Source organism: Cervus canadensis, chromosome 20, assembly GCF_019320065.1.
Source record: "Cervus canadensis isolate Bull #8, Minnesota chromosome 20, ASM1932006v1, whole genome shotgun sequence".
Taxonomy (NCBI): Eukaryota; Metazoa; Chordata; class Mammalia; order Artiodactyla; family Cervidae; genus Cervus; species Cervus canadensis.
The window spans coordinates 58068598-58080853 of record NC_057405.1 but is presented as its reverse complement, the minus strand read 5'-3'; the positions used below and the strand labels follow the sequence as shown (position 1 = coordinate 58080853).

At 40.5% G+C, this 12256-nt stretch overlaps 2 protein-coding genes across 2 annotated transcripts in view; one reads left to right on the top strand and one right to left on the bottom strand.

Moving 5' to 3' along the window:
* The window catches only part of FIG4 (FIG4 phosphoinositide 5-phosphatase), a 174578-nt gene extending 163254 nt beyond the window's left edge, over positions 1 to 11324 (bottom strand). Inside the window, exon 1 of the mRNA XM_043439281.1 lies at positions 11040 to 11324. Coding sequence (XP_043295216.1) covers positions 11040 to 11105 — 66 coding nt within the window. The 5' untranslated portion in view covers positions 11106 to 11324. The remainder of the gene's footprint in view (positions 1 to 11039) is intronic.
* Positions 11325 to 12086: 762 nt separating this feature from the next.
* The window catches only part of AK9 (adenylate kinase 9), a 111396-nt gene continuing 111226 nt past the window's right edge, over positions 12087 to 12256 (top strand). Inside the window, exon 1 of the mRNA XM_043439340.1 lies at positions 12087 to 12186. The gene's annotated coding sequence lies outside the window, so the exon portion shown is untranslated. The remainder of the gene's footprint in view (positions 12187 to 12256) is intronic.

The following is a 12256-nucleotide window of genomic DNA, read 5'->3' as shown; positions in this document are numbered from 1 at the left end:
TCACTATACAGAAGATGAAACTGTAAAAGCAGAGCTACCATGTATTTCAGCAGTCCCACGGCTAACAGGACAGTCAAAGACAACCAGAATTCTTAAAAGAATCTTGCAACCACAACTGAACTACAGCATCATGGCAAATAGCCAAGACCTGGAAGCAACTAAAATGCCCAAAGACAGATGAATGCATAAAGAAATGGTTCATCTCCACAATGGCATATCATGCAGTCCAGAAGAAAGTGACAAAGCCAACTACAGCAAAATACATGGAGCTCGTTGTAATTACACTGAATGACACTGATCCGAAAGAGAGACAAATATCATTCTGCAGTAGAGTCTGAAAATTCGTGCCCATAAACTGACTGAAAAAAGAGAACAGGTTCACAAAGTTAGAAAACAAAATCAGAGCTACCAGACGGAATGGTGGGTGAAGGTGTCGATTAGGAGGTTGGGATTAACAAATCCACAATACTATATATAAAATAGCTAATCAACAAGGACCTACTGCTGAGCAAGGGAGGGCAACACCACACTCTGTAATAACCTATAGGAGACAAGAACTCAAAGATGAGAAGATACATATAAAACTGAAAAGAATTCTCTACACCTACCAAAAAAAAAACACTTTACAAAACAATTTACTAAATTACAAACTAAAAATTAAATATATTAAAAAAAAAACAAATATTGAGACACAAACTTCTGGTTGTTTCTGCTGGCACTTTCCCTACAAATTAACACCCAGGAAGACCACTTCCTCTAGGTTCTGCTTTATCTAAATACTAGAGTTGGGCATGAGGAAATCCTGCTTCCTTGAGGCCATTTTCCCAAACAGCAAATTTCATTCAATGCTATGGGCACACAACATTCATAAGGATTGCACAGCTGTAAAAAAATGACACATGCTGTCACTAAACGTCCTAAAGAAGGTAATCGGAAAAAAAAAAAAAAAATCCAATACATGGCCCACTTTCAAGGAGCCAATTTTACAAGACAATTTCATCACCAATGTTAAAAAAAAAAAAAAAAAGCATATGAAATGATACACAAAATTACCAGTGCTTAGAGCTATGCAAATCTAATCTACAACAAGGGCTAATCTCACGAAGTCTAAATGGCCATCATCAATAAATATTTGAAGAATGCTGGTGGAAAGGGCCTGGAGAAAAGCACAGCCTCCTAAGGTAATGGCGAGATCAAAGTGGTGAGAACAGTCATGCAGGCGCCTTTCAAGGAGAATAAGAGCAACCCTCAACCCAGCAGTCCCATGCCTAAGGGAATATCTGGAGAAAACCGGAACTTGAGAAAGGAACAGGCATCCAAAGCTGCACTGCATCACCAGCTACAGCAGCAAAGTCGTGGAGGCAAACAAAGTGTCCATCGAGAATGAACGCACCAGGAGACAGCCCTACGAGTCCACAATGATACATGAGTCACCCATTTAACAGGATTAAAAAAAAAAAAACAAAAAACCAGCCGCAGCATCCTACAAGGGTACAGTTCTAACCAGACTCAGGGAGGTAACTAAAAAAAAAGAAAAATACATATCACATGTCTCTTACACGTGGAATCTAAAATATAACCAAGAAAACAACTGACCAAGAGAAACAGTTACCAAGTAGAAAACAAAATTATCACTAAGAACAGAGAACAATGTGGGGAAGGAGTAAACTACGAAGTTAGAGAAACACATAGAAATCATTGTATACAAAATACATGAGGAAGTTTGTGTTAACATACAGAAACTATTACATTTAAAATATGTAATCGAAGGACTTCCCTGGTGGCTCAGATGATAAAATATGTAATCAACCTGGTATACGAAGGGAGGTCAACTCAACATTCTGTAATAACCTCTATGGAAAATAATTTGAAGATATATATATATATATATATATATATATATATATATATATATATATGTAAATATAAAAGTTTCTGTACACATCCTACATTATACAACATTGTTACACACCAAAACACTAAACTTTGAATTTTTTAGAAAAGATGCGACAAGACACAAGTTTTGGGGTGTTGCTTTTGGTATATATCAGTCTAATTTCCAACCCCAAACCAAGATGTCTACTGAGGCGCTGGTTGCCAGAGGACAGAGTTGGGCTCGGGGAAATGCTGCCACCTGTGGACATCGCCCACAACACCAACTACAACCTGTTATGGAGAAGGGAACGGCCACCCACTCCCATATTCTTGCCTGGGGACTTGCATGCACAGAGGAGGGGAAGAAATCCAGTCCATGGGTCACAAAGAGTCAGATACATCTGAGCAACTAACACACACCACAGGAAATTGGGTCTCCCTGGTGACTGAGACAGTAAAGAATCTGCCTGAAATGCAGGAGGCCTGGGTTCCACACCTGGGTCAAGGTAGATCCCCTGGAGAAGGAAATGGCTACCCACTCCAACATTCCTGCCTGGAGAATTCCATGCGCAGAGGAGCCTTGTGGGCTACATTCCACGGCGTGACCAAGAGTCAGACACAACTGAGCAACTAACACGTTCACCTTAAGGGACCAACATTCCCAACGATGGCTGGGCTGTAAGGTATCAGTCCTCAAAAACCCTCCTAGGTAAGTATTCTAAAAAATTTTCCTTACAAAGGGCTGAATTTCATCAAGGCAATATCAAGAGGTAGAAACTACTCACACTATTTTTTTTAAAAAAGCACATGAAATGATGCAGAAGTCACAAATTATTAGAGACATGGAAATAAAAATTACAATAAGGCATCACATTGCAGTGTCAAAATGGCCATCATCAAAATGTCCACAAATGATAAATGCAAGACAGCGGGTGAAGAAAAGGGCCTGTGGTATATAAACTTAACAGGCACCAGAGATAACAATAGGGAACTGTCTTTAAAAAGTAAAAACAGAGCTACCATCGATTTCACAGTCCCATCCTAACAGCACATTTGAAAACAACCAGATTTCTATAAGAAACATGCCCCCAAACGTGCACTGTAGCAGCACTTGCAATCGCCACCAGCTGGAAGCAACTAAAATGTCCAAGGAGAGATGAATGCTAAAGAAGAAGGGGTATGTGTCCATGATGGCATAACATTCAGTCATGGAAAATAATACGTATGGCTGAGATCCTTCACTGTACATCTGAAACTGTCACAAACTGTTAATCACTTATATCCCAATATAAAATGTTTTGAGGGTTAGAAAACTAAATAAGTCTTATTTAAATAAAGAAAATAAAAATAAAATTAGATGTTCTGTTCAAATGTTAAAAAAAAAAAAAAGAGAGAGAATGAGAATGAGACAATGTCTACTGCAGCAAGAGACGTGACCCAGGTCTAATATACTAAGTGATATCAGCGATGTCATCAACAAGGTCCTACTATAGAGCAAGGGAGGCCTACGCTACACTCTGTAATAACCCATACGAGAGAAGAAGCCACAGAGGAATAGATACACATACAGCTGGAAAAGATTCTCTACACAAGTAAAAACATTTTTTTAAAATAATAAATTTTAAAACTAAATAAAAAAACAAATATTGAGACACAGCTTATGAGTGTTTGTGCTAGTACACTCCACATGAATTCACACCCAAGAACACCAATCCCGATAGTCTCTGCTTTCAATTAGAGTTGGGCATAAAGAAATCCTGCCTCCTTGTGGGCTTTTTCCCAAACAGCAACTTTAAAATCAATGCTCATGGGCACACAACATTCACAGGACTGCAAGGCTGCAAATGACACATACTGTCACTAAATGTCCTGAAGAAGGTAATCAAAAAAATTCAACACACGGCCCACTTTCAAGGAGCCAATTTCAACAAGTCAATTTTATTAACACTTTAAAAAAAAAATTTTTAAATTTGCCAGTTTTTAGGGCCATGCAAATCTGTACTACGATGAGGGCTCACTTCATCCCAATCTGAATGGCCAACATCAATAAGTCTTCAAAGAATACTGCTGGAGAGGGCCTGGAAAAAAGCAGAGCCTATAAGGTGATAGCGAGGTGACACCGGTAAATCTCCTGACACAGAACAGTACGCAGGTGCCTTTAAAGGAAAACAAGAGCAACCTATGATCCAGCAGTCCCACGCCAAGGGAATATCCGGAAAAAACAGAATCACAAAAGGAACATGTATCCAAAGCTGCACTGCATCACCAGTTACAGCAGCAAAGACCTGCAGGTAAAGTGTCCATCGAGAGTGAAAGCACGAACAGTGGTCCAGGTCCACAATGGTACATGACTCACCCATTAAACAATGAAAAAATGCCAATTACAGCAACCTGCATGTTGAAACTCCAATAATTTGGCCACCTGACGTGAAGAACTGACTCAACGGAAAAGACCCTGATGCTGGGAAAGATTGAGGGCAGGAGAAGGGGACGACAGAGGATAAGATGGTTGGATGGCATCACCAACTCGATGGACGTGAGTTTGAGCAAGCTCCGGGAGCTGGTGATGGACAAGGAAGCCTGACGTGCTTCAGTCCACGGGGTCTCAAAGAGTCGGACACGACTGAGTGACTGAACTGAACAGAGAAGTATTTCTAACCATACCCAGTCAACTCAAAAAAAAAAAAAAGACACATCACATGATATCACTCAAAGGTGGATTCTGAAAATTAACCAAGAAAAACAACTGACCAAAGAGAAACAGTCACAAAATAAAATCATCATGAAGAAAGTGGAAACATATGGGGAAGGGGTAAACTAGGATGTTGATTTAACAAATAGAAACCATTACATGTAAAATACATAAGGATGTTTAGATTAACAAATAAAAATTATTACATATAAAATATATAATCAACAAGGACCTAGGTATATCAAGGGAGATCAACCCAGCATTCTGTGATAACCTCTATGGAAAATAATTTGAAGATCAACAGACATATGTGTGTGTGTAAATGTAACAGTTTTGTACACATCCAGCCTTGCACATCACTGTGACACCCAATAAAACCTAAACACTGAATTAAAAAAGAAAGAAGTGACAAGACACAACTTTTGGGGTGTTGTTGCTGGCACATTTCGGTCTAACTGCCAATCCCAAATCATGATGTCCACTGAGGCTCTGTTTGCCGGAGAACTGAGGCGGGAGTTGGAAAATGCTGCCCCCTGGTGGCTATACTCCGCAACAGCAACTTGAAAATTGTTAAGGAGAAGGGAATGGTTACAGAATCCAGTGTTTTGACCTGGAGAATTCCATGGACAGGGAAGCCTGGCAGGTTTGAGTCAATGGGTCACAAAGAGTCGGACACAACTGAGCAACTAAGACACACAGGAAACTGGGTTTCCCTGGTGTCTCAAACTGTAAAGGAATGGGGCTGCAAAGCGGGAAAGCCGGTTTCCATACCTGGGTCAGGAAGATCCCATGGAGAAGGGGAAGTGCTACACACTCTAACAGCCTGGAGAATTCCATGGACAGAGGAGCCTGGAGGGCTACAGTCCATGGGATTACAAAGATCGAACACAACTAAGTGACTAACACTTTCACTTTACGAGGACTAACATTCACAAGGATAACTGGACTTAAGATACAAGTCCTCAAAAATTGTCTAGGGTAAGTATTCTAAAAAAAAAATCTTTTTTTTTTACAAAGGGCTATATTTCATAAGACAATATCACAAGGTAGATACTACTCACATGATTTTTTTAAAAAGCACATGAAATGATGCACAAAGTCACAAATTATTAGAGACAGGGAAATTAAAACTACAATGAGGAATCACTTTGCAGCAGTCAAAACTGCCGTCATCAAAATGTCCACAAACAATAAATGCTAGAGTGGGGGTGAAGAAAATGCCAGTGGCATATAAATGGTAACAGCCACAAGACGGAACAATAGGGAACTGTCTTTAAAAGGTTGATACATGGCAAAAACCATCACAGTATTGTAAAGTAATTATCCGCCCATTACAATAAACTAATTTTTTTTAAAGGTGAAAACAGAGCTGCCATAGATCTGAGAGCCCGATCCTAACAGGATATTCAAACAGAACCAGAATTCTAAAAGAAACTGGCACCCAGATCTGCATTACAGCAGCACTTACAATAGCCAAAATAATAGTTACTAATAATAACTAAATTAATTTAATAAACAGTAAGTAACGAGACACAAGATTAGGGGTGTTTGTGCTGGCACGTTCCACACTAATTTACACCGAGAAACACCATGGCCTCTATGGCTCTGCTTTCTGTGGTAATTAGTTGGGCATGAAGAAATCCTGCCGCACTGTGGCTCTTTTCCAAGATAGCAAGTTTAAAATCAATGCTTATGGGCATGCAATAGTCACAAGAATTGCAGAGTTGCAAATGATAACCTTCTGTCAATAAATGTCCCGAAGCAGGTAATCCAAAAAAATTCAACACCTGGTTGACTTTCAGGGAGCTAACTACAAGTCAATTTTATTATCACCATTTAGTTAAAGAAAAGAACACATGAAATGGCGCACAAATTCACCTCTTCTTAGAGACACGCAAATCAGAACTACCATGAGGGCTGACAATGCCAAAGCCTGAATGGCCATCATCAATAAGTCTTTAAAGAATCCATAGGGGAGAGGGCCTGGAGAAAAGGAAAACCTCCTAAGATGCAAGTGGGATGAAACTGGGTGCACTCCCTTCAGAGAACAGTATGCAGGTGCTTTTTAAGGGAAACTGGAGCTACCTATAAGATCCACAGTCCCATGCCTATGAGAAAGTCCAGGGAAAAACAGAATTCAAAAAGGAACATGCATCCAAAGCTGTACTGCATCACCAGTTACAAGGCCAAAGACCTGGAAGCCAGCAAAGTTTCCAGAAAGAGATGAATGAGTTAAGAAGTGGTACATGTCCACAATGAAATGAGACTCAGCCATGAAACAGAAGGAAACAATACCAATTGCAGGAACCCACATGGACCTAGTTCTAAGCATACTGAGAGATGTTACTCAGAAAAAACAAATATCATGTATCACTTAAAGGTAAAATGTAAAAATTAATACCAATTAACTAACTGACCAAAGACAGACTCACAACGCTCAAAAATAAAATTATCATTACACAACAGGAAAGATGTTGGGAAGGAATAAATGAGGAAATTGGGATTAACGAATAAAAACTATTAAATACACAATCAACAAGGACTTGAGTATACCAAGAGAAGTCTACTCAACATTCTGTAACAGTCTCTATGAGAGAAGAATTTGAAGATCAAGCAATATATGTATATGTGCAAATGTAAAAGATTCTATACACACAGAACACCGTACATCACTGTTACTCAAAGAAAAACTATACATCAAACTAGAAAAAAAAGGAAACAAGATCCAAGCTTTGGGGTGTTGCTTCTGGCACAATCCAGTCCAAGATAGAACCCTAAACCACGACTTCCACTGAGGCTCTGTTTGCTAAAGGAGGCGGAGTTGGGCTTCGAAGAAATGCTGCCGCCTTGTGGCCGTTTGACGCAAAAACAACTTGAAAACTGTTGCTTAGGGGACAATATTCAAAAAGGACGGCTGGGCTGCAAGATGCCTGTCCTCAAAATTTTCAGTAAGTATTCTAAAAGAAATCTTTACGAAGGGCAAAGTGTCACCAAGACAATATGAAAAGGCAAGTACTACTGACACTAATTTTTTAAAAATCACATGAAATGATATACAAAGTCACAAATTATTAGAGACATGCAAATCAAAATTACAATGAGGGATCATCTTCTGGTGTTCAGAATGGCCATCATCAAAATGTCTACAAACAATAAACGCTAGAGTAGGGGTGGAGAAAAGGGGATCCTCTTACATTGCTAAGTAAGTAAGTAAGTGTTAGTCACTCAGTTGTGCCTGATGACCCTATGGACTGTAGCCTGCCAGGCTACTCTGTCCATGGGATTCTTCAGGAGTATGTGAATGATAATGGTACAATACAGAACTATGAAACTGTAAAAACAGAGCTACCATATATTTCATCAGTCCCACTCCTAACAGGATATTCATAGACAACCAGAATTCTTAAAACAAACAAACAAACAAAAAAAAACTTGCACCCAAATGTACCCTACAGTACTACTTCCAATAGCCAAGACCTTGAAGCAAGAGAAATGTCCAAGGACAGATGAATATATTAAGAAAGAGTGGTACATGTCCACAATGGCATATTACTCAGTCATGAAAAAGAAAGAATGAGCCAATTCCTATCAAAGCAACATTCATGAAAGTAGTTGTCATCATAACGAGTGATGTAAGTCAGAAAAAAAAAGACAAATATCACATATTGGTGGAATCTGAACATTGACGCCCATGAACCAACTGACAAAAGAGAAACAGAGTCTCCAAATTAGAATACAAAATTATGGTCACCAGAAGGGAAAAGTGAGGGAAAGTATCAATTGGGAGGTTGGGATTAACAAATCCACAATAATACATATAAAACAGGTAATCAACAAGGACCCATTGTATAGCAAGGGAGTTCTACTCAACACCCTGTTGCAACCTATATGAGTGAAGAATCTATATGTTGAACTAAAAAAGATTCTGTACACCTATAATAAACACAACATATTAAATCAACTTCATTGCAATAAAACATAAAAATTAAAGTGAACTTTAAAAAAGTAGAAGTGAGATCCACTGTACCTGAGTGTGATAAGAAAAACACTATTTTGAGTTGTTCCTACGCATTTTTCAGTATTCTTCCCTGCTCATACCAACAGTGTGGACATTTAGACAAACAAGTGAGCTGAGGAGTCCTACCATAAATTCCTGGTTTGCTTTTCCCAGAGCACCTTTTAAAATAGCCACTTAGAGGTAAGCCCTCAATAAGTTAGTGACCTCCACTCCAACCACCTTAAACATACTAGTGTGTCTGCTACCCTGCTTCCTATCTCCTGTCTGCATGTGACCTGAGATGGAGGACAGCCCTTCCCCTGGTTCATACTGCTTCCCTGGCCTACACCTCTCACACGTGTCAGTAATAGACAACAGTCTAGATGTGGTAACATTCTAAGTCAATATTGTTAAAGGATAAACAAAGCTGTGGAATAAATATACAATGGATGAGTACTCAATAAGAAGAAACTAACTACTAATACAACATAGACGAACATCAAAGACATGATGCCAAGCAAAAGACACTAGACTCAAGAGAGTTATGTACTGTACAATTCTATTCATATAAAATCCTTTAACGGGCATATCCAATCTAACACTTAAAAAACAGAATATTAATTGCCAGGAAGGGAAAGGGGCAGGTGACTGGATATGGACACAAGAGAATTTTCTGTGACAACACAGGGGTGTGGTTATATATGTATGCTTCTGTCCAAATTCTATAGCTTAGATTTGCGCATTCAATTTATGTAAATTTTAGAGAAAAAGAACCATATAAAATAATATGTGGTGGGTGGGAAGTGGAACAAGTTACAGGTAATAGAGGATGACAGAATGTTGGTAATTTTGGAACTGGATGATGGCTAGATGGGAGTTTATTATTCTGTCTACTTTGTATTTTCTTGAAATTTCCATAATAAAGTTGAAAACAAAAAACCAAAGACATTATCCACAAGCCCTATGTTTATCTGATTCATCTGAAATATAATTACTCCAATTGCTGTAAAAATTTCTAGTCATTTACTCTCAATTTATATATGCAATTTGCTGCCATCCAGTTACACACTATCTACGCCTGGCACGAGTTACCAGCCCACACAGTTCAATGTCCTAACCTCTCTTTGCCTCATTTTTTCCTTCACCAAATAATAATAGTAATAGCAACAATATTTGCATCAGAAGTTTTATGAGGATTAAATAATGAACTATGTAGAGTGTTTTGACCAATGCCTGGACTATATAACTCTTTCAAGAGTATTAGCTATTATTCTCATTAATACAACCTACCACCATTTTAAAAAATGTCTTGGATCTATTTAGTTGCCAGTAACTAAATGGCAGCTTAAGGAATGCAGAGTTTCCGCTCCTCAGAATGGGAGCCACTGAAGTTTCTGAGCAGAAAAGCCCTATAATATGAATTTTGCTTTAGAAACAACATTCACATATCAGCCAGTTCTCAGGCATGCTCGGTTTAATGGGCTGAAATTGATGTGTTTTAAACATGGTATGTATGTTTCTAACTAGGGACATTGATCAGCATTGGTACAGAAAGCAGAAGCTTTTGTTTCAAAATGATACTTCTCTATGGCTCTCCTCAGGGGACAACTGAGGGTATCTGCATACACAGTACATTAGGTGAGTTCATCTTCTGGGCTGGATCTAATCAGAAGAAGCTGTCAGCAAAATTAACTAAGGGTCAACATTGTTTCTACATTAATGATGACCTCAGGCAGACAAGCTATTACGACCCTATTATAACCAAGAAAGTGTTAGGATAAGTACCTTCTGATACTCTCCTAATAGAGACAGCCTACGTTCGACTGATGTTGCCTAAATTTTAGAGAACTAGTAACCTAAAAAAGTCTGCTTATTCTACGAGTAACTATTTTCATGGCGATTTGACGAAATAAAATAAAATGTGTTGGAAAAGTCAAGGGAAAAGCAAAACAACGTTACCCAAACAAATCGACTGTCTTTAAAGAAAATACATTTTTCCTTCTTTTCAAATCAAGAGAAATACGTCAGCAAGTACAGCGCACGTAATTAACATCAATCTCAGCAATGCTATGCCATGATCAAAAATACACTCCAGACCGCGACCTGTGCTGCAACCAGTAACTGCAGAACTCTTAAGCCTTTCTCCAAGTTGAAAAGAATTCAGTAACTCGTATAAAGCTCCATTAACAGTTTCTGAGATACCACAAACACCTGTTGCCCGTGTGCTCCGACCGTGGCTTTTTAAGTGGAAATGTTCGCATGCAGAAGCAGCAGTGCCCCGGGTGCGATTACAAGGCGAAGACCGCCCCCACCCCCAGCCCCAGCCCCAGCCCCAGCCCCAGCCCCGGACACAGTCCCCTCTGCGGGGATGAGGGAACTGAGAAAATGGGGGACAAGGGGGGAGAATGCGGTCTCTGCCCCACACCTGCTCGGCCGCCATCCTCCCGCCGGCGCCCCACGGCGCGGGGTACTCACAGCTCTAGTCTCGTACAGGACCAGCTTCTGAACCGAGCTGATGATGGGGGCAGCAGCCGCGGGCATGGCTCGAGCTAATATGGGGGCCCCCACGGCAGGGCACCAGGCCGCGGCCCAAACTGCGGCAGCCTCTGGGCTGCCCCTGAACGATTCGAAGAGGAGACGTTTTAGAAGTTGGACGCCAGGTTCAGCCCGGAGAAGCACTGCCTGGACGCTAAATTTATAAGGGATTAGCTAACACGGTTCAGGTGTTTCCGGATCCCTACGCCCCACCTCCAGGCAAGCCCCGCCCCAGACGCGCGGGGGCGAGGCTGGAGGATTTACCAAGGAGAGGCGGGCTAGCTTTCCCGAACCTGCGTGCTGCCGGGGGAGGAAGCAAAGAGCGCCATATTTGATGCTGGCAGGAGGAAACGTGGGCGGGGGAGAGCGTTGCCGGTTTAGTTGAATTTCTCGCTTCTGTGGTCCTTCTCTTTGAAAAAGTGGATAATTTGGGACTGGATTGCTTCTTTTGAAGCGGTTCTCCGAGTTGCCAACAGATTCATTCCCAAGTTGGTCTGTTTTCCCTGCCTACTTCCACTTCACTGAGTGTTTTTCCCTCCCATCTCTTTGTCTTTTATTTTTTAAGGAGACTCAACAGAATTCATACTATCCAGAGGGTGTGTGGTTCAGATAATTTAAGCACCCAAAGTTGGTTTCCAACTTTGCCACATATTTGTTTGTGCATAAGTTTAACCATTCCTAAATTCTAAAAATGAATTAATTGCGGAGTGTGACGTAGTGCGATGTAGCAATGGCTTTGGAGTTCTGCGTTAAAATAAGATTTCTTTCTTTTGATGTATGTGGACATAGACAATGCATGTACCCTCCTTGATCATCACCTTCCATATTTGTGAAAAGGAGTGTATTATAATTATGAATACAAAATTGGGTACAAAAGTGAATATTTAATAAAAAGAGAAAATAAGTCAGTAAATCATAGACCCCCATCCATAGGTCCCGCCCCCCCCCCCCAAGAGGCTTTGCGCTCTTCTCGGCCTTGGGTTCCCTCGGCAACCGCTCAACAGATCCCTTGGCAACCGCTCAACAGACAGTCCGGGGAGGCGGCTGCGGCCAACCGGTGGGGTCTGCCGGGGTCTGCTGAGGCCAGGTAAGTAGGGGTCGGAATTCACCTTTCAGATGTATGTTGATATCGCATGAATGGAATCCCACCTCCTGCA